This window comes from Odocoileus virginianus, chromosome 24, assembly GCF_023699985.2.
Source record: "Odocoileus virginianus isolate 20LAN1187 ecotype Illinois chromosome 24, Ovbor_1.2, whole genome shotgun sequence".
Taxonomy (NCBI): Eukaryota; Metazoa; Chordata; class Mammalia; order Artiodactyla; family Cervidae; genus Odocoileus; species Odocoileus virginianus.
This window is the reverse complement of record NC_069697.1, coordinates 36,710,061-36,733,164: the sequence shown is the minus strand read 5'-3', so window position 1 is coordinate 36,733,164 and position 23,104 is coordinate 36,710,061. Positions and strand designations below refer to the sequence as shown.

The window sequence follows — 23,104 nt, the reverse complement described above, 5'->3', positions numbered from 1 at the left end:
TTGACAAAAGTCCGTCTTGTCAAAGCTATAGTTTTTCCAGTAGTCATGTATGGATGTAAGAGTTGGACCATAAAGAAGGCTGAGTGCCAAAGAATTGATGCTTTCAAATTGTGGTGTTGGAGAAGAGTCCTGAGAATCCCTTGGACTGCAAAGAGATCAAACCAGTCAATTCTAAAGGAAATCAAGCCTGAATATTCATTGGAAGGACTGATGCTGAAGTTCCAATCCTTTAGCCACCTGATGAGAAGAGCTGACTCATTGGAAAATACCTTGATGTTGGAAAAGATTGAAAGTAGGAGGGAAGAGGAGAACAGAGGACGAGATGGTTGGATAGCACCACCGACTCAATGGAAATGAGTATGAGCAAACTCTGGGAGATGGTGAATGATAGTGAAGCCTGGTGTGCTGCAGTCCATGGGGTCGCAAAAAGTTGAACACACTGAGTGATTCTGTATATAAGTTTAAGAAGTTCAAATGAATTAGAAACAAGTGAAACATTTTTATTACATTATACTTGTGAGTATAAGAATTATCTATAAACATACGTGGCAAAATCCAACCATTTGAAAAACAATTTTTAAACCATTTATATATTTGATAAAATAATCTACAAGCAGTTTCTGCTTCTCCAAATAGAATGAAAATGGGTGGCAGTGATAAAACAGTAGATGATCTTTGATATCCAGTCAAATTGATGTTAATCATGAGAAACGCTGGACTGGAGGAAGCACAAGCTGGAATCAAGATTGCCAGGAGACATATCAATAACCTCAGATATGCAGATGACACCACCCTTATGACAGAAAGTGAAGAAGAACTAAAGAGCCTCTTGATGAAAGTGAAAGAGGAGAGTGAAAAAGTTGACTTAAAGCTCAACATTCAGAAAACTAAGATCATGGCATCCGGTTCCATCACTTCATGGCAAATAGATGGGGAGACAATGGAAATAGTGAGAAACTTTATTTTTTTGGGCTCCAAAATCACTGCAGATGGTGATTGCAGCCATGAAATTAAAAGACGCTTACTCCTTGGAAGGAAAGTTATGACCAACCTAGACAGCATATTAAAAAGCAGAGACATTACTTTGCCAACAAAGGTCCATCTGGTCAAGGCTATGGTTTTTCCAGTGGTCATGTATGGATGTGAGAGTTGGACTATAAAGAAAGCTGAGTGCCCAAGAATTGATGCTTTTGAACTGTGGTATTGGAGAAGGCTCTTGAGAGTCCCTTGGACTGCAAGGAGATCCAACCAGTCTATCCTAAAGGAGATCAGTCCTGGGTGTTCGTTGAAAGGACGGATGTTGAAGCTGAAACTCCAATACTTTGGCCACCTGATGCAAAGAGCTGACTCATTGGAAAAGACCCTGATGCTGGGAAGGATTGAGGCGGGGAGGAGAAGGGGACAACAGAGGATGAGATGGTTGGATGGCATCACCGACTCAATGGAAATGGGTTTGGGTGGACTCTGGGAGTTGGTGATGGACAGGGAGGCCTGACGTGCTGTGGTTCATGGGGTTGCAAAGAGTCAGACACGACTGAGCGACTGAACTGAACTGAACTGATAGATACTGGAGAGCAAATGAAATACACATATGTTTAAAATTTGGTTTGAGTTTGAGAAAGGAATAATAACTGCAATCATCTCCATTAACCATGTATGCTTACTATATAGCTCAATAAAATATGCTTCTCACTAAAAAAATTATTCTATTATAAATTATGTTTCATGAGAAGGAAGACTTTTGTTTGATTCACTATTCTATCCCTGGCTATGCATACATATTGAGCTCCCATTGTGTGTCTGAACCTGTCCTAGATGCTGGATTCATAATTGACCAGCTGTGAGTAAAAGAGAGAGAAAAAAAAAACAACCCCAAACCAAATGCCATAGCTCTATCTTTAAAGAGCTTACATTCTACTAGGAGAGACTGTAGTAAGCAACTAACTAAAATGTAAAGTAAGTCACATGGTGTTTAGTGCTAAAAAAAAAACTACAGAGAAGGGATATAGGGAAGCAAAAGTTGCATTTGAATAGGGTGCTTCTTATATTAGCATGGCCACTTCTGTTTGTTATGGTTCCTGTTTTCGTGTTATATCTTTCACAATTGCCAACCTATTTGTATATTTGAATCTAAAGTATATTTTCTGTTGACAGCATATCGTTGGATCTTATTTTATATCTAGCCCTACAATCTCTGCTTTTTGATTAGAGTATTTAAACCATTAATATTTGATATTATCACTGGTGTAGTTGAATTTATATTTGACTGATATTTTTGCCTTCTAAATATTTCATGTTTATGTCTTTCTATTCCTTCTTTATTGCTTTCTTTTGTATTATGAATATTTTCTAGCATAAAAACTTAACTAATTTAATGAAATTCTCTAAATATAAAAACTTAATGATTACTCTAGAGCTTACCTGATTTACCTGAGTTTATCAGAATAATCTTCATATTTTTACCAACAATATCAGTGAGATATAGAAACATTGCCTTTAAGGGTGATCTCTCAGCACTCTTCTGCTTCCAAACTTTAATGAATACATCTACAAAAAAGAACTGGGCAACAGGAAAAGACTCTCCTTTATCTTCCAGGGATTCAAAAAAGTCATGCCAGCTTGCACTCTGTCTTTAAATTGAAAAGTTAAACTGAGTTTTTCTTTTATGAACATTTGTGACTACTTCCTCCTCTTCCCCATGACTCTACCAATGATGATTTAGTTCATTAGATTTCTTAACAAATTCAACCTCTAATGGGCTCTGCAAATACTATTATTATTTACATTATTTTATATGCTCTTCTTGTTAGTTGTATCAGTATTGTTCTCTTGTGATTGTATCCTAATGTTGTAGCCACACATTCCGGGAAACAAACTCACTCGGAAGGACAATGCAGATAGTGGAGTGCAGTTTATTACACCGGTGGGCCCAAGGCAGAGTCTCCCCTTAGCCAAGGACCCCGACCAGTTTTTGTGAAAACCTTATATACCCTAAGTGTACATGCTCAAACCCACCTTCCCAAATTCTCTGAAACTAGTCTGTACAAAGGAAAAGAAAGATACAATCAAAGTTAACCCATGATTCGCATGCCTTAAACCCGTGATTCATATGCCTTAAGCCTAGGTAGTTAACAGTGGACAATTATCAATAGGCCTGTGGTCATACCCCAATAAGCACAATAGGATTTATGATTCTATTCGGTTACACAGATAATTAGGGTATTCTTTTAGGCAATGGAGAGTCTAGGTACGAGCCCGGGGGCTCTCCCATCCGGGGGTCTGGTTTTCCAGTTGGTATGTTCTTTCCATAGATACTGGGCGTATAGCTCAAAGTCCACAGTCCAGCCCAAGATACAGTCCTGCTTTCAAGATGGAGCCTGTTCTGTCTGCTTCCTCCCTTACTAAGTGAAAGTGAAAAATAATTTTTACAACCAATGCAAAAATAAAAATCACATGGTTTTTATTTATAGTGGTGTCCACTGAAGAAAGGAGATGCCAAATTAAATTCAGTTTTATAAAGGTAGTTATTTTAGCTGTCCAATAGGTAGTTTTCAGATACTAGCTTTCAGCATTCTAAAGATTAAGCTTAGAATAATGACATGAAATAATGGAAAGCACATCTTTAAAACAAGCTACTGTAAGTATTACTTCTCTTGAACATTTTTGGGGATGAACAACATAAATTTGATACCATTCCTAGAGTTCCTTGAGATGCTCAGGTCAGATTTAAAATGTTATGTTGGATTATATGCTACTGCTTTCAGAGGAAAAATTATAGAATACTGCTGGTGATGGTGTGTATGTTTGTGTGGAAGAGAAATGTTGGCCAGAACATAAAATGGCCTGGAAACTGTGCTATGAGGAACAATTGAGAGAACCTCGGATATGTTCTCAAAAAAAAAAAAAGAAAGAAAAGGAAGAAAAATGTCTTTATGTTTAAAGTTCTATCATGTGGAAGACTAGAATTGTTATAAATCTTTGCAATTATCATCTTGGTACATAAATGTTTCTTTGAATTTTAAATTATTTCCTCAGAATAAACATTTATAAGTTAAATTATTGACTGTAAGCATGCTTAAGCTCATGAGTTATACTGCAAAATTACATTGTAGAAAGGTATAAGTTTTTACTTCTACCACCAGTATATGAGTTTCTTTTCTACCATATCTCTACTTAGTATTAATTTTTTTTTTAATCTTTGCCAAGGTAATAGATTGAAAAATGAAAAAATAATTAGGCTCCTTGTAGGAGATTTGCATTTTAAAATGTACTGTTTTCGTGTTTGCCTTTCTGGAGCTTCACTTCTGTTGTTCTCATTTCAAATAAAAATTTCTGGGTTTTTATGAGGCTACATGCAAATCTCCCTAGAGAAGAATCAACGAATCACACACTCTGGGACGCTGAAGCACAGCCTACTTCTCTTTCTCTTCAAGGAACTTTGGCACACCTCTGGCTCCTCCCTGAGTCCTGCCAAATGGTCTGTGTGTTGGGTCTAGAGCCTCTAACATCACACAGGGTAGCTGTGTCAGTGCCAGAGAGAGGCCTTTAAATGCCCATTTTCATTTTCCAACCATGGACTGGTTTTTTCAGCTAGAATCCCCAAGTGGGTAATTGTTTCCAGGTACTTTCAAAAACTTGTGTTTGAGATTGAAATGGAAGATCCTGAGGATTTGGATTGTATTTAAATCCTGAGGAAATAGCAGCACTTACTATGGCAACATTGGAGAATCTAGAACAGGTGGTTACATTGCCTGGAGTTATTTTTGAAACATCTACTTTTTCTCAGTCTGTGTGTTTCTAAAGTTGCTCAAAGAATTAGTCAACGTGGTTTAGAAGGCACAGCAATACAAAGCATATGACAAAACACCAGAAACCAAAACCTTGTAACTTTTGGCCTTGGGATACCCATGAGGCTTGCTTATCTTTTCCTCCAAAGAACAGCTAGAATTTGTTTTTTTAACTCTGAGGATTATGGGCTAAAACTATTTGAAAATATATCTCTACGTTACTGCTAGGGCTGATTATCAAAATAAGACCTTCTAAAGAAGGGTCTTTTGATCTGAGTATTAAAGTAAGATTTATGTCTCCTATTCTATATCCCTTTGCATCCAATCTGAATACCCATCAGATTAATATACAACATTTTACTTTTTTTTTTTAAATGGAGAGAAGCCTCTGACCTTATACAGTTAAAAATCTGATTTTCTACACTGATGTCTGTAAAAAATGACCTGACTCAGAACTGACTCAATAGAAACTCAGGAACTTGAGCTCTCAGTCCTAACTCTGGGTACTTGCCTCTGTTATGCAAAGTACTCACCTCTCTTTCTGACTCCAGAAATAGCAAACAGGTTGCAAGAGACTTGGCTGAAGAAAGGAGACACAAAGTCCCTCTGCTCCTGATTATTGTCCATTTGGCTTGGGGCATGAAACTCTTTCCAAAGGAAAGATGACCTTTGCTTCCAACCTATCTGTGTGGGTGGTTTTGGAAAAATAAAATACATCCATTAGCTTCTACCAAGGCTAAAGGGATTGGATAAAATTACAAGAGGTACAAATCCTTTTTATAGGAACATTTAGGGCTATGAATAAAATAAATAAAAATGAGGTAAAACATAGTAGCAGTGGAGGAGAGAAATCAGAAAATACCAATTCAGAGTTAAAGAGAATGGGAGAGAGTTTAAGAGGATGGAGACGAGCTTTATCCTCTGCTTTAGACAAGGCAGGATAATTTATGATTTGAATATAGATATAAACATCATAAAGCATGGATATTTTTTGGAGGGTTCAAGTAATATAATGCCCTCTTTTCCACTACGAGTAGTCTGCCTGATTCAGGGTTGAAGGAAAAAATAAAGTGATTGTTGTACACATGGTTGTGCTGAGACATTGTAGACTCTAAATAAGCACAACCCCTGTATTTGTATTTTGTTTACAATTTCTACAAGTATTTATCAAGTACTTTTACCTGCAAGACATCATACTAGGTATATGAGGCCTTGAGTGGCCCCAAAACATGATTAAGAAGTAAAAGAAACACAAGCATATATATGGATGTGTGTGTGTATATATACATATATATATATATATATATATATATATCTCCATAAATGACAAATAGGAGTAAATAAGTGGGACATAGAGATTTATTATGAGCATGGCCTGGTATGGACATAGCCAATCTTGAGGTTCTAATTGTAAAATGACGATATGGGCTGCTTAGCTCAAGATTGGACAGGAAAAAAAAAATTAGAAAGCAAACTTTTAAATCCTGTTCTTGTGACGTAGTATGAGTCAGAAGTCCTGACCCCTTCTGGAGAAGGAAAGCAGGCCAGATACAGAACCACATTTAATTCTAGGTACATTTTTCTAAAATGACTGGTATTTGCCATTTTTGCTAGATTAGCCCTACTACTTATATAAATGGTTTTATACAGGGGGTATTGTAAAGATATGCCAAAAACTTTTTTGTTTTAAATACTTACCATCTCATAGGTGCTGATGTTAGTGTATATTAATAAGAATGATCATAACTGGTTTTGTTCTTAAAAAGAGGAGCTTTTACACCTTTAGCTATATTTGTAGATATATTATTAGCTTATTGATATAATATTCCTTCTTTAATTATTCATAAGGTACATCTTGAAAGTTTATCTTCCTAACACCCACTCCCAATTTCCTGTTTTGAAAGTCATTTGCATCACTAGGCCAAGGGTTTCCCACTGAGGCCTGTCTTCTCATGGTTGTAACGTAACTCCAAGGGTCTTTGCGTGTTCTTTCTTCACCTCAGACTTAACTTAGTCACAGATCATACTTCTTCATCTGGAATCTAAAACACCCTAAAATAACTCCAGTTGAATTTTCTTTATCTCTCACCATTCTTCCAAATATTTTCTGTAGTCAAGTATGACTTTCTACTCAGGACATACTCCTGAGCTCCCATTTGTTTGGAGATATTTTAGTATTGGACCTTCATGCATGTTTGGAGTCAGTTTATCAGCTGAGTTTTTACTGCACATCCATCAGGGTATTCCTGTTCTGACCCAAACTTCACCTGCCCCTACCTGTTGCCTGCCCAGCTGCTTGGAAAAGCCCCAGTGTGGGTTTTACCATCTTGAGAGCACCATGCTCTTGCCAAGAATGGCCCTTTAGAACAGTTTCAACATTTCCATTCTTCAGACATTTAAATGGGGCTGGGGTTTTGCAGCATAAGTAGCGGAGGAGAGTATCCCACAGCCTCCTTGACCCTTCTGTTATACTTTTTAACTTGTACTTTCCAGACTCACAAACTCACAGATATTTCCATCAGTCTCTGCCTCTAAATCTCTGTATTAATTCCCTAGGGCTGTCATAACATGTTACCACAGATTGGGTGGTTTACAACAGAAGTACAAAATCATGGTGCTGGCAGGGCTGTACTGTCTCCAAGAATCTCAGGGAACAACCCATTCCTTGCCTTTCCCAGCTTCTAGAGGCTCTAAATACTCCTTGGCATGTGGCTGCTTCACTTCAGTTTTTGCCTCTGTGGTCACCTTTCACCCTCCTCTTCTCTGTTTCCTTGTTGTGTTTCTCTTATAAGAACACTGGTCACTGGATTTAGGATCCATCTAGATAATCCAGGGTGATTTTAGCCAAAGATTTTTAACTTGATTTTAGTCTTAAAATTAAAATGGTCTATAAATTCCTTGCAAAACAAAGTCACATTCAAGGTTCTGGTGGTTTGAACATAGACAGACCTTTTGGCGGGGGAGGGACAATCACTATTCAAATCATGGAAGCTCAAAATCATTAAAAGGCATCTAGTGAGGAAGACTGTACCCAATGTCATAACAATGAGCCCTGTGTTTCCCCTTTTTCTGTGAGGGTTCTGCACAGTCAAAACTTCATCTTTCCTCTTCCAATTACCTAAAATTAGTTCTTATGTATATGAAATAAGACAAACAGATTCTGATGTGGTGTGAGGGTGTGGTGGAGGAGATAGAAGATGAAGTGACGTGAAGTCGCTCTGTCATGTCTGACTCTTTGCGACCCCGTGGACTGTAGCCTACCAGGCTCCTCTGTCCATGGGATTTTCCAGGCAAGAATACTGGAGTGGGTTGCCATTTCCTTCTCCAGGAGATCTTCCTGACCCAGGGATCGAACCCGGGTATCCCACATTGTAGGCAGATGCTTTACCGTCTGAGACACCAAGGAAGCCCTAAGAATATTTTAGGAGAACTAACTGAAAATAATGTATGGTCCTGCCTTGGTTGTATGTTTTCTAATACCTCAACTAAATAAGCAATCTTGAAGCACATCTTACTCCTAAGGTATAATTTTCCTGTTAGTATCTAATAGCATAAATTCTGAATGGTAAATAAATATGGATGAATTATTTTAACATTTATTAATAACTGCCCCAAATGATTTGGGTTTAAATCTAAAAACTAACAACGAAAGAGTATAAACATATAGGTACTTGTACTAATCAATCATTTGTTACCCATACACTGTATCAGTTTGAGTCCAGAAAAATTTTAACTTCCTGAATCATACCCTTGCGTCAAGAATCTTTCTGGATTCTGTCTTCAGAATACATATTCTCAGTGTTCAGAGTGTAGTCGGTGGACTAGCAGCAAAGACCTGACCCGGGAGTCAGTCAGAAGAGCAGAATCTTAGTGCTCCCGGCCGATACTTACTAAATAAATAATACAGATGTGTGTCTGTCTTTCTAAGGTCTAAGATTTTCTCAAGGACCTCTCTTCTTACTTCTTTAAATGTAATTAACATTTTGTCATCCTAGTTTTTATTTTTATTTGACTTAGTGGAATATGTGCCATTTTCTCAAAAGAGTAAAATAAAAATAGGGAATTATAAGAGTGATGTTACTCAACTAATATTCTCTATTTAATATTTGTTTTATTTAGATCCCCCAATTATTGAAGGAAACATGGAGGCAGCAAGAGCAGTGGATTTAATCCCATGGATGGAGTATGAATTTCGTGTGGTAGCAACCAATACATTGGGTATAGGAGAGCCCAGTATACCATCAAACAAAATTAAAACAGATGGCGCTGGTATGTAGAAACAACATTTTAAAATTTAAAAGTTTTATAAATTCAGTGATACTTTACTATGTAACTGAACATATTTGGAAATAATGCTGTGAAGTAAGTAAAAACATATATATATATGTATTTCACAGATGTGTGCACATTATGTGCCAAGAAGTCAAAAATCAAAAGAGAAGATATAAAACTTTAAAATATTTTTACATAATTAGTGGGAAAGAGGTAAATAGAGGCAAGTCTGTGATCCTCTATACACTACTTAAATGAATTTGGTGTTTAGACTATAAGTGAAAATGTTAGTCTCAGTCATGTCTGACTGTTTGTGACCCCATGGACTGTAGCCCACCAGGCTCCTCTGTCCGTGGAATTCCCCAAGTAAGAATATCAGAGTGGGTTGCCATTCCATTCTCCAGGGGATCTTCCCTACCCTGGGATCAAACCTGGATCTCTGACATTGCAGTCAAATTCTTTACCATCTGAGCTACCAGGTAAGCCCATTTAGAATATAAATTTTAATGTAAATTGTGAATCTTAACCAGGCAGAGTCATGTAAACAGTTTCCATGATCTAGAAGGCTCACTTTTTTTTCTGTCTTTCACAGACATTTATAATTGAAAGGTAACATGGATGGAAGTATGGGCAGGAGAATAGGATGAGCAGGCTGTGGAGAGAAAGTGATGGAGACTCTCAGATCTGTACACCTGGGGAGTCAGAGCACATTAGAAATAGTCATAATGTGTTCTTTTGAGCATTAGGTGTCACTCTAAATGTGCTCTTTTCAGCTCAACCATAGCTTTTCTTCCAATTTAGGTTCAATTTTTAGCCTGAACACCAACTCCATTTTAATAACTGTTCATACAAGAAATATTCCACTCTGTTTTCCTTCTCCTTTGCATTTCTGGGAAAAAATATTGTTCTGATTCTAATAATAACTTTTCTTTATTATTCCTTGTCTATGAAAATGAAAATGTTTTGTAGACTCTCTGAGTTTGTTTACTTTTACTATGCCTTGCCAAACTTCAGTGCTTTATTTGGGGAAAAATATTTTAAATGGATGACAGAATGCCATTAAAATTCTGCTGTGTTATCTTAATAACATTTATTCACATTTCTGGCTACATCAATCCCTTGGCCTAACTTCTAAATATAATTATGAATTGTACTGTCTTTAGTTTTTAAAGCTAAATTATTCACAGAGACTGCCATCAGTAAACTCTCTCTTAAAGTTTCATGTAACTTCATGTAATTTACCAGATAAAATAGATGATTCTATAATAAAAGAAGAATAGAAACACAAAAATACTGATATGAGCTGAGTATTTTCACATATATTTCAGTTAATCCTCCTAATAATATTTTGAGGTAGGTATTATATTGTTGTTATTGTTCAGGCACCCAGTTGTGTCTGACTCTTTGCAACCCCATAGACAGCCACACACCAGGCTTCCCTGGCCCTCACCATCTCCTGGAGTTTACCCAACTTCATGTCCATTTGATCGGAGATACCATTCAACCATTTCATCTACTGATGCCCTCTTTTCCTTCTACCCTCAATCTTTCCTAGCAGCAGGGACTTTTCCAATGATTCAGCTGTTCGCATCAGTTGACCAAAATAAGAGCTTCAGCTTCAGCATCAGTCCTTCTAATGAATATTCAGGGTTGGTTTCCTTTAAGATTGACTGGTTTGATCTCCTTGCTGTCCAAGGAACTCTCAGGAGTCTTCTCCAGCACCACAGTTCAAAGGCATCAATTATTTGGCCCTCTGCCTTCTTTACAGTCCAGCTCTCACAACACTACATGACCACTAGGAAGACCATAGCTTTGACTATACTGACTTTTGTCTGCAGAGTGATTTCTCTGCTTTTCAACACACTGTCTAGGTCTGTCATACCTTTCCTGCCAAGAAGCAATTTTCTTCTGATTTCATGGCTGTGGTCACTGGCCACAATGATTTTAAAGCCAAAATAGAGGAAATCTGTCATTGCTTCCACCTTTTCCCCTTCTATTTGCCATGAAGTAATGGGACCGAATGCCATGATCTTAGTTTTTTAATAGTTTTAATGGAATGTATTATAATCCAATACTCATTAATAAGTAGCAGACTCAGAGACACTAAATAGTTTGCCTAGGTTGATATAACTACTTTCAAGATTCAGAATTAAAATCCAGACCTGATACATTCAACTTTCTCTCTTAAAGGTGGTTTCTCAAGCAGGTTTTAAAAGCACAGTCTTTTATATGAAACTTTATTAGTGTTCTAGTAGAAGTTCACATTTCATTCTCAATTACAAAAATAGATATGACTTAAAAGCCATTTTTTATTTGCCTTCATATATCCACCTATGAAATGAACACAATTGTTTCTTTTACTCTACCCCAAAGAAATCTTAGGATACAGAGATAATATAAATTGCAGCTTTAGAGAATGCAGATACCACGTAGCCAGGATCCTTGAGTTTGGTTTTTATTATTAAAGCCTCCTATGTTTGTAATAGAAGCTTCTATGTGATTAACTGAACACAGTTGTCCGTTCTTGAAAATCAAAAATAAAAAGGAACTGGGACATTATCTGACTGGCGGTTTAAACCACATAATTCATGCTGAGAGATCATGTACTTGCTTCAAGTATTCATTTTCTAAATAAAATTGCAAAAATATCAAATGGTTAAGTCAGTCAAAATAAGCCAATTTCAGTTAAAAATTATAACAAATTTACCTCAGATATCAGCTTTTTTTTTTATTTCATGGAGCTTGATTAATTTTCTGTCCTATGTTGACCAGTAAAAGGAATTAATTCTAATCCAAAAATAACATTGTTCATGGGGAGGGAAGATATTTTCTCTGGCATTGAGAATGTTAGTAGACCCTCCCTTTTCCTTATGAGAAATTTTGTTACCAAAGAATTATTTATTTCAAAACTTATTGTTTTAGTGTACTTTCGCTGATCATCTGGCCAGAATTATCATAAGAATTTAGGTTTTTAATTTTTTAATCTCAGTTTAGAATCAATTAAATGAAATATGTTTTTAAGAGCAACAATAAAAATGTTCATAGAAAAAGATTTAATCTTTCATATGTGAATCTCTGAATATAATTTATATTTAATGTCATATTTAGAAGACTAGAATACTTTTTGACGTGCATTTTGCCAGGCGTTTTCATGTAAATCTGAAGACTTTCCAACCTTAATGTTTTCTTATCTTAGAAATGCTGGAAACAATTTGTTTCAGAGTGATATCAAACCTAAAATTTTAGTAAGGTTATTACTTTCAACCAATAACTTTTGGCATCACCTTCATTAAGTATCACCTCTAACATTATGTTTGCTGAAATGTATTTTGTTAAGGACTTAATTCTCTCTCTAGTGTGCTTGGAAAACAACTTCTCTTAAAAGTCTTCAAACACAAAACAAACACATGAAGTAGTAACAGTCTTATTCACAATGCAAGATATGACTCTATAGCGATATAGTGAAGTGATGCATTCCTTTCAATTGTAAAAAAATAAAGCCTATACTCTAATACATTTTTTAACCTTTCATAAGAAAATATTTTAGATCCTTTATTAATCAACTTTTATGCCTACTATCATTTATGTACTTTCTGTATGCTATCTCAGAGTGCTAAGCTCTCTACTTTCATTGCTCCATTTAATTCCCACAATGTAACTTTATTCACTTGTACTATTATTTCTAATTTACAGACAAAGTCAATATCCCATTCAGTTAACGTGAAGCAGAGCTGGAATTCAAATTAAGGGCTTTGTAATTATAAAAACTTTGCTCCTATACAACTTCCTAGAAGGACAATGTGCAGTATTAAAGCTCTGGGACATTGATCCTTTAGTAGAATATTGGTCCCATCATTTAAACACTCTGTGATTAGAGGCACATTACTCAACCTCCCTAAAGTTCAATTTTCTCATCTCTAAGTGGAAATTATTTACCTTAGGAAATCTTTTAATGATTAGAAACATGTAAGGAAAGCAAAGTTAGTACTTTCCAGTACGCAATATTTGCTGAATCAAATTTTTATTATGCTCTCAATGCTCATTTTATGCTTTAATATGCTTATAAGAAAATATTATCTACTCTAATAAATCACCACATTTGACAATGTTTCCATTCTTCTAAACATAGTAGAGGATCATATAATTTCAAACATCTTACAAGAATATGTCTCTATATTTAATACAATAAAATTCAACAGACTTTCTCTTTAATTGCTGTTTTTTCTTTCATCCTGTTTTTGAAAAATTGAGTATTCATAAAATTGGACATTTATATTTTTTATCATTACAAAAAAATACTTTCTGAAACAGGGGGTTATTTGTCTTGTCATGTACCATTATATCAAGTCTCAGAGATGCCAACATTTGTTATATGAGATAAAGGCTAGTTCCCATTTGATGGGAAGGGTATTGTGTGCCTCATTATGCTGACTGAAAGACAGGACATTATCTAGTGCAGCATACACCCTTATCTGTCCAATTACTTAATGTTAAGATCACAAGACACAGTTGGGTATATTCTTTGGTTTCAGACAAGTGCATTATAAAATGGATGGTCCCAAATGAAGAATTAGAAGATGTGTTTGTAACCCATTTAATTTTGACTGTAAATGAGAGATAACAAAAGCATCCTTCAAAGTGATGTGTCATTGTAAGACCAAACCCTCATGGTTAATAGCTCTGCAGGTACAGTTGGCAAGTCAGTATCCTAAAATGGTATACTCAGGTTTGCTTTGAAAGCTTTTGCCATTTATTTACCAGACACAACTAAGAAGGAAAAGAGAAAAAATACTATAGCACTGGAATCAGCACTTTCATACCATGTATAGAACTTTAACTTCATGTCCAATGAAGCTATTCTGCTCTTTCATATACTTTTATTTTTTAGCTATGTTTGATAAAAGAGAAGAATGGTATCAAGAACATATTTAATAGCCAGTAAGATGCTACATTAAATTCAGTAGCTGTCACTAATAATACAATAGAAAAATCTCGTTTTAAAAATGTTAACCTGACTATTTAGTTAGGTGTGATATGTAAAAATCCTCTCAAAGTTCTAGATGAGTCTTAATACGCTGGACTTTCTTACATTCATTTGTACTTTCATCTGGTCCTTCCCTCATACCTCAGTTGGTAAAGAATCTGTCTGTAATTCAAGAGACCTCAGTTGTAGAAGGGATAGGCTACCCACTCCAGTATTCTTGGGCTTTCCTTGTGGCTCAGCTGGTTAAGAAACCACCTGCAATGTGGGAGACCTGGGTTGGATCCCTGGGTTGGGAAGATCCCCTGGAGAAGGAAGAGGCTCCATTATTCTGGTCTGGAGAATTCCATGGACTGTATAGTCCATGGGGTCACACAGAGTCAGACACAACTGAGCAACTTTCGCTTCATACATTCATCCAGCAAACCATTACTGGGGATTTTTTAATACATTGTAGATATTTAACATATGAATTAAAACTAACTGTACATATTTAACTTGTACTATATTAGTATCTACAGGACTGAAATCAGATTTTATTCATATTTTAACTTTAGTGCTTAGCACAGCATAGTATCTATAACTGGTACTTAAAATTACTTGTAGGAAAAGAGGAACAAGAAGGAAAAGAGGATGGTTCTGGAAATTGTAAGTTAATAGAGGATAATGAAAAGTAGTAATCAAAGCTACAGTGATATTTGTATATTAAAATTTAGATAAATCCATTAATAAATGCAATTTGTTTTGTTCAAAATAAAGTTAACATATGCATTAGATGCTTTTGTTTTTAATACAGTGAGATAAACTGGGAAGTGTTCATTCTTTCACTTAAATGAAATATCCATAATTGGTCTGAGTTCTTTGCATTAATAATAAATTTACTATTTATTATGATTATTTCAGTTTCTAGCATTCTTTTCTGCCCATCTGAACTTTCCCCAGATTACTTGTTTTTAGATTAACATTCCATTGAGAATTTAACAAATTTACTGGGCTACATGCTTTTAAATTTCCTGTTTGAGATTAAAATTTAGATTAATAAGCAAACAACAAATTTGGCCTGATAAGCCCTAAAGACATTAATATTTTTGTGAACTATCTCAGCCCCTATATCTCTTTTATCTGATGTGTGTGTGCTAGATTGCTTCAGTTTTGTCAGACTCTTTGCAACGCTATGGACCATAGCTTGCCAGGCTTCTCTGTCATGGGATTCTCCAGACAAGAATACTAGAGTGGGTCACCATGCCCTCCCACAGAGGATCTTCCTCACCTGCCAAGAGCATCAATTTAACATGGTAGATGCATTAAAATTGTTAGCAATATGCTCCACTGTCAGAGCAGTAGATCATGAGTTATGGGCAACTCATTTGAATATCCAAATATGCAGCTCATTTGATTTTATTAATTTTTGACTTTATTAATTTTATTAATCTCTTCAGAAAGAAAACATATTTACAGATAGAATAAAAGCAGATGTAAGACTTTAATCCCTTTGTTTATCTAGATTCCAGAGCATTACTTGCCATTTTGAATTTTTTACTAAAAAATATGTTTTAAATCACAAAGAAATTCTGATGCAAGTTAAAATAAGAAGCTGTTGGGTTAGCCAGGAAGTTTATTCAAGTTTTTCTAGATGACATTATGAAAAAACCCAAATGATCTTTTTTGATCAACCCAATATATCCATGGTAACTTTATCTCTGTAAAAATAGCTATTTAAATTAAAGAAATAATTAACAAGAATTGAATAATCAATATATTCTAAGTCAAGAGCCTCTACTCCATGATTTTTATAATTTAGAATATGTCCCAAGGTGATTTGCATATTCTTAAATAAAATGCTAAAGTCCCCAAAGGTACTTATATGCAAATTATTTAAGCACAAAATCTAAAAGTAAAATTGATAGCATTAGTTTCATTTCATAGGAAAAAATGAATCATGGTATTGGCTTGATTTTCTTTTTAAATATTTTCTAGATCTACAACTAAAATTCAAAAGCTGTCCTATAAAACATCATTAAGGAATCAGTGTTAGACTGAAATCATGGCAAAAGCATGAGTTAAAAAACCTCACTACTTTTAATTGTTTATTTGTGATTAATCCAAGAACTTTATATTTTTCCAAAATATTTGTCAAAATTATTTTTAATGATTTATCATTAAGAGAATGTCTAGTTTGCTCACTGTTAGATGCCTTGGAGCCTAAAGTTAAATAAACTTCCTTGTGCTCAGGGTAATTTACTTCCCTGATCGGAATCACTATTTGGCCAAGTCCTCCTGTTTCTGCAGTTCTAAATACAAATACAGAACAGCTAGTTCCTCAGATTCATGTCAGATGTGTAGGTTATATGTCCAATTCCCTTGTGAAAAAAATGTCCCTTAGCTGCTAAATTTACAAATGAATATTCAAAGCTCAAAAAAGGAAATTAAATCAATTATTATTCCAAGTAATGTATAAGACACTCTGTTAAGAGATACAGCTACCTTTATTTCTGAACTTTTGTTTGTCTTGTTTTCAGCATAATGAACTCAATGGATGATCTTTGAAGAGCAAAATTATCTTTAAAATAAGTGTTATGAAATGGGAAAAACATTCACTATAACATAAACAGACTATTTTTAGATCTTTTCTAAATAAGAAAGGTTCATATTGATTATAATAAAAAGGATTATAGTGAAATGCTTTGGCAAATAATACTTGCCCTGATGAAGGCAATACCTGATTCAACAAATTCCAGTATAATAAATTATTCTGGAGTTACTTTTTAAATTACTTGCCTGTCACCACAATATTTATACCTAAGCACACAAAATTTGACTTATTCATTGATTGCAAAACAACATGCTTTTTGTTTTTCTATAGCACGTAGAGTTTAGGCTTCAGAACATGGGTTATGGAGTTTAAAGAATTTCCAAGAGTATTCTAATGTTTCAGCCTTCAATATGTGTAAGGTATAGTTCCAGACAAAGCAATGAAGAAAGGAAGATGACCTCAAGGGAGACAGGTTACCTTTATCCAGGCAAGGAGGGGCGATAGTCGGTCTAACGACCAGGGTGAGCGTTTACGGGATTAGGAAGGCTTCCTATTTAAGGGGCGGTTTTGCAGAAGTCCTTCGGAAGATTTCGTCAGGCGGGGCGTTCTGGGTAATCTTCAGCTGAGACGACAGTCTGCGGATAAACAGGAGCGGGTGGGGTCCCGGGCAGGGGGTGGGGGAGGTCCCAGGCTGATGCAATCTGCCCGGAGTATCAGGGTGGGATTTGAAGTTTAGTTTTGTCATCCCCGAAGTCAGGTGGTTCAGCAAGGGCCCTTGAGGTCATTATCTCCTTTTCTAGGCCTGAGGACGCCTTCAATATGTATTTCATCTAAAGTGCTACAAGTAAATTAACTTTTAACACCCCCATGCACTAAATTTAATTTCTAACTCTCATGTGGTGACAGTTGAATAAAAAATTCTCTCAAACTTCACATTAATTTCTTAATCTGGAAAGTAAACCAATTAACTTTATAGATATAAAAAATGGCTTCCATTTTGTTTGTTTCTGTATAATTACTATACATAGTTCAGCAAAGAATTTTCATGACTAACAGCGGAAATTTTGAAGTATTTGAGACTCACAGTTACGTTAGGATCTGTAAATACTCTCTCCAAGGTGTTGCTGTTTCCTTTTGAGAGGACTATTTGGAAAGTCAAGGAAGAAATGACATTTCATCTGTTCTTTAAAACGTTAAGAGAACTGGGAATAATATCTCAGACTGAGTCATAGCAGTTGTGTGGGAAAATGTGTGTTCACAGTAAAGACACAGTCTTCTTCCATGTAGCTGGGTAGCTGGTCTCCAAGTGCTTGGAGTACAGGAATAAACTGCTTTAAAATTTATCTGTACAACTCCAGTTAGATGCAAATCCAATAAGATGGAGCCTACTATAAGATACAGTATTTAGTCTTATTTTTTAGTCATGTTCAACTGTTTTGTAACCTATGGACTATAGGTTCTCAAATAAATAAAACACAGGAAGGCAAATCTGCTTCACTATCTTTTGTTGAAGTAAACCAGTGCATTCATTTTGTCCATGAGATTTCCCAGACAAAAGTACTGAAGTGGATCTCCATTTCCTTCTCCAAGGGATCTTCCCAACCTAGGGACTGAATCCACATCTTCTGCATTGTAGGCAGATTCTTTAACAGTGAGCCACCTACTAATCTGATAATATATAGCATACACCCTGAAAGACTTCTGAGGAGAGAGAATAACTTGGAGAAAAACAAAGAAGACATTGGACTTGGTAGTTAAAAGAAATTTTGTGATTTTTGAGAAAGTGATTTCAGTAATATGAAGACATGGAAAACAGATTATGCATTGTTAAAAAGTGATTATAGACTGAAGTACAAAAATAGTCATATATCAGTTCTCCTTTGCACCTCAGTGACAAGAAAGGGTGAGATGGCTTGGAGGTTAAGTGTAAAGCAGTATTATACAATGACTTTTAAGGCTGAGAGATTACAAAGGATAGTCACTACAGTAGAGAGACTAAAAAATCAAATGATGTTATAAAAAGGTAGAACTAAGGGAGAACCCTGACAGAGCAGGGTTCCTGAAGAGATTTAGGCATTGAAAATGAGAACACAAGAACAGTATTAGATTTGTAATGTTTCCAAATATCTTTGGGAAGCATAATCCTATGTTAATGTGAATATACCATTTCTTAACAGTTATTTGTAGACTGAGGCATGAAACTAACCCAACAGTATGCTGTTAGAAGTTTATAGAGTTCAAAACAAGAGCTCTGAAATATTTTCCCAACAAAATGTGTCCAATCTTTCAAAATCATATTAAATGAAGGGACACAGAAAAAATTTAAAAGGGAAGGCAAATTTGCTTCACTACCTTTTGGTGAAGGAAATCAGCACATTTCCTATAGCACTGAATTAATTTTTATCTTGGCAGAAAATCAGATTATTACAGAAACTCTGGGACATTGTCATTATAATTGAGTATATCGTGTGCAGCTTGTCTTTTCTAGTAAAAGAAAAAAAATGTGTATGGTTTCTAAGTGAATAAGAAATCTAACATCAGAAAAAAATTACATGTCCTCTCGTTTGTGGTTTTGTTTGTTTGTTTCAGCACCTAATGTGGCTCCTTCAGATGTAGGAGGTGGAGGTGGAAGCAACAGAGAACTGACCATAACATGGGCGGTAAGTGTTAAGAAGTTGCACATGTTATTTGTTGCTTTACCTACACTTAATCTCAAACTCATTTTGTTTCCTGAAATAAAATAAAAGACAATGCCTCAAAAACAAATAAGTTACTAAAATTGATTTTTTTCTCTAATGCATGCCAGATTTTGCCTAATTTACTACAGCATAGTGTGCCATTCCTATGCAAAAATAAATTATTGATACTATAGTATCTATAGGCCTAGGCCTAAAAGATTAAATAAACATTCAATTCTTTATTCCAGAGATGAAGGTACTCTGTACTCACTGTGGCCTGGTAACCCAATTGCAATTCATAATTTTTGCTCTGGACTTTCAAAATTTCAAAGATTAGGTTAAAAAATCTTTTGTATCAGCATCTGTTTTTAAATTGGCCCTTGCTCTCTGACTTGAAACTTACTTTGATCAGCACGTGTAATTTATCATTATAGGTCAGTCTTAGAAGTCCCCACAAATGACTTGTTATTAAGGTATCCAAAACATTTTATTAAAATTTTATGACCCAAGGGAGCTTTATATCAGAGATTATAATGTTTGGAAAATAAAGCATCTTAGCTGGATTTTTGAAGTGACAGAGATATTGGGGGTGAGGAAAACTTTGATAACATAAATGTGTCTGAATTAGACATCTGGTGTTCATGTAGATAACATGCTTTATATAGCTCTATGTATCCATCAAATACTTATAGTATTTAATCTCTGCTGATGGTCAAAGAACACAAGTAAGACTCCAAACAATTCTGAAAACTACAGAAATAATGAACAGGTTTTATTTTTAAGTGAGTCAAATTAATTTATACAATAAGTGGATATTTAGCCAAAGTTGACTTCACTCTGTATTGTGTAGTCATATTTTATAGTTGGCATTACATCATATATTAAAGTAGGATTTAGGCAAAAATTGCCTCTTCTTCATTTGAATCTCAAATGATTTGGCAGTTTTAGTGACAGTGTGAAACACAAAAAATGAAGATATTAGAAAATTTGAACATTTTACTTCTTTAGGTTTTATTTTCTCAACATTTGCAGATATCTGCCTCACAATAAGATGAGAAGCTTGTTAAAACATTTAGATTGGAACTCATTTTCCATAAATTTGAAATCAAGTCTCTGAGAACAGGACTAGAGAGTCACAACATTTTGAAAGCTTCATAGCTAATTCTGATATGTTAGCTGCTCAGTCATGTCTGACTCTTTGCAATACCATGAACTGTAGCCTGCCACACTCCTCTATCCATGGAACTCTCCAGGCAAGAATACTGGAATAGGTTGCCATTCACTTCTCCAGAGGATCTTCCCAACCCAGGGATTGAACCTGGGTCTCCCATATTGCAGGCAGATTCTTTACCATCTGAGCCACCAGGGAAGCCCAATTCTGATATACTAAATTGCAAAAATTAAGTATAGAACTATCAATAAGGAAAAGAAATGTTTTAACTCTGGTGAGAATGTTAGGCTATTCTGTTAATAATGTAAAATTACATTATGTGCCTCCTTGCGATCATGCTTTATAATTCTATATTGTGCAACCAAGAACAACTTATTCTTCCTTTGAACTTCGTACATTTACATGCATCCCTGTTTAACATAAAGATATTCAAGCTACTATGTTTTAATTAGTTAAAGGTTTTCCCTCAAGATACTTTAACTGTGATATTCCTGTGTAAAAAGCAAATATATAATGGCTAAAAAAAGATTAAATGATGAATACTCAGTAGAATTTAAGTCAGAATTTAGGGCTGACATGGACATCTTTACTGAGTAATTGACATGTAATAATAGCTCTAAGAAAATGTAAAACAGAGGTCTTTCTTCAGTGTTAGAGTCAGACAGGGTGCCTAGCCAGTCACCTGCAGATGGAGGGGACTCCATCCTTTCTTCTTTCTTTTTCTGTGATCAGAGTCTACTGTTCAGTTGCAGTATAGAAATTCCAGTGTATAGTTAACTTTCTTACTATAGTCTTTCAACTCTAAAGAAATTCATTAACTTATCCATTGAATAAATACTACTTGAGACTTTGTTTAGGTTTCAGGGATAGAGAGGTAAATGAAACTGTCAATAAGCCTGTTCTCATGAAACTTATGTTCTACTAGGCAAGAAAGACAATAAAGTAGACAATAAGTAAATATATAGTGTAGGTCATAATAGTGTTAAAGAAGGAAAAATAACTGGTGATGTTTTGTATAGATTACTGCACAAAGAGTCTTAAAATGGCAGATCCTGTGGCCAGGGAAAACACCAAGTAGTTATTTATTTATTTATTTATTTTAAGTATAAATTTATTTAATTGGAGGCTAATTACTTTACAATATTGTAGTATTTTTGCCATACATTGACATCGATCTGCCACGGGTGTACATGTATTCCCTGTCCTGAACCTCTTTCCTACACCCTCCCCATCCCATCCCTCTGTGTCATCCCAGTGCACCAGCCCTGAAAACCCTGTCTCATGCATCAAACCTGGACTGGCAATCCTTTTCACATATGATAATATACATATTTCAATGCCATTCTCTCAAATCATCCCACCCTCACCCTCTCCCACAGAGTCCAAAATACTGTTTTATACATCTGTGTCTCTTTTGCTGTCTCGCATGTGGGGTTATCATTACCACCTTTCTAAATTCCATATATATGCATTAGTATACTGTATTGGTGTTTTTCTTACTGGCTTACTTCACTCTGTATAATGGGCTCCAGTTTCATCCACCTCGTTAGAACCGATTCAAATGTATTCTTTTTAATGGCTGAGTAATATTCCATTGTGTATATGTACCACAGCTTTCTTATCCATTCATCTGCTGATGGGCATCTCGGTTGCTTCCATGTCCTGGCTATTATAAACAGTGCTGTGGTGAACATTGGGGTACACATGTCTCTCTCAATTCTGGTTTCCTTGGTGTGTATGCCCAGAAGTGGGATTGCTGGGTCATATGCAGTTCTATTTCCAGTTTTTTAAGGCTTTTAAGTTTTTAGACTTTTGGATAGCAGTCATTCTGACTGGCATGAAATGGTACCTCATTGTGGTTTTGATTTGCATTTCTCTGATAATGAGTGCTGTTGAGCATCTTTTCATGTGTTTGTTAGTCATCTGTATGGCTTCTTTGGAGAAATGTCTGTTTAGTTCTTTGGTCCATTTTTTGATTGGGTCGTTTATTTTTCTGGAATTGAGCTGCAGGAGTTGCTTGTATATTTTTGAGATTAATTCTTTGTCTGTTGCTTTATTTGCTATTATTTTCTCCCATTCTGAAGGCTGTCTTTTCACCTTGCTTATAGTTTCCTTTGTTGTGCAAAAGTTTTTAAGTTTAATTAGGTCCCATTTGTTTATTTTTGCTTTTATTTTCAATACTCTGAGAGGTGGGTCATAGAGGATCCTGCTGTGATTTATGTTGGAGAGTGTTTTGCCTATGTTCTCCTCTAGGAGTTTTATAGTTTCTGGTCTTACATTTAGATCTTTAATCCATTTTGAGTTTATTTTTGTGTATGGTGTTATAAAGTGTTCTAGTTTTGTTCTTTTACAAGTGGTTGACCAGTTTTCCCAGCACCACTTGTCAAAGACATTGTCTTTTCTCCGTTGTATATTCTTGTCTCCTTTTTCAAAGATAAGTTGTCCATAGGTTCGTGGATTTATCTCTGAGCTTTCTATTTTGTTCCATTGATCTATATTTCTGTCTTTGTGCCAGTACCATACTGTCTTGATGACTGTAGCTTTGTAGTAGAACCTGATGTCAGGCAGGTTGATTCCTTCAGTTCCATTCTTCTTTCTCAAGACTGCTTTGGCTATTCGAGGTGTTTTTTTTTTTTTTTTTTGTATTTCCACACAAATTGTGAACTTATTTGTTCTAGTTCT

At 35.3% G+C, this 23,104-nt stretch overlaps 1 protein-coding gene across 2 annotated transcripts in view; it reads left to right on the top strand.

The window, feature by feature from the left end:
* CNTN1 (contactin 1) overlaps window positions 1-23,104 on the top strand; it is a 389,716-nt gene that overhangs the window by 307,386 nt on the left and 59,226 nt on the right. For both annotated transcript variants that reach the window (XM_070454566.1, XM_070454567.1), the window contains 2 exons: window positions 8,907-9,056; window positions 19,163-19,233. In XM_070454566.1, coding sequence (XP_070310667.1) covers window positions 8,907-9,056; window positions 19,163-19,233 — 221 coding nt within the window. The remainder of the gene's footprint in view (window positions 1-8,906; window positions 9,057-19,162; window positions 19,234-23,104) is intronic.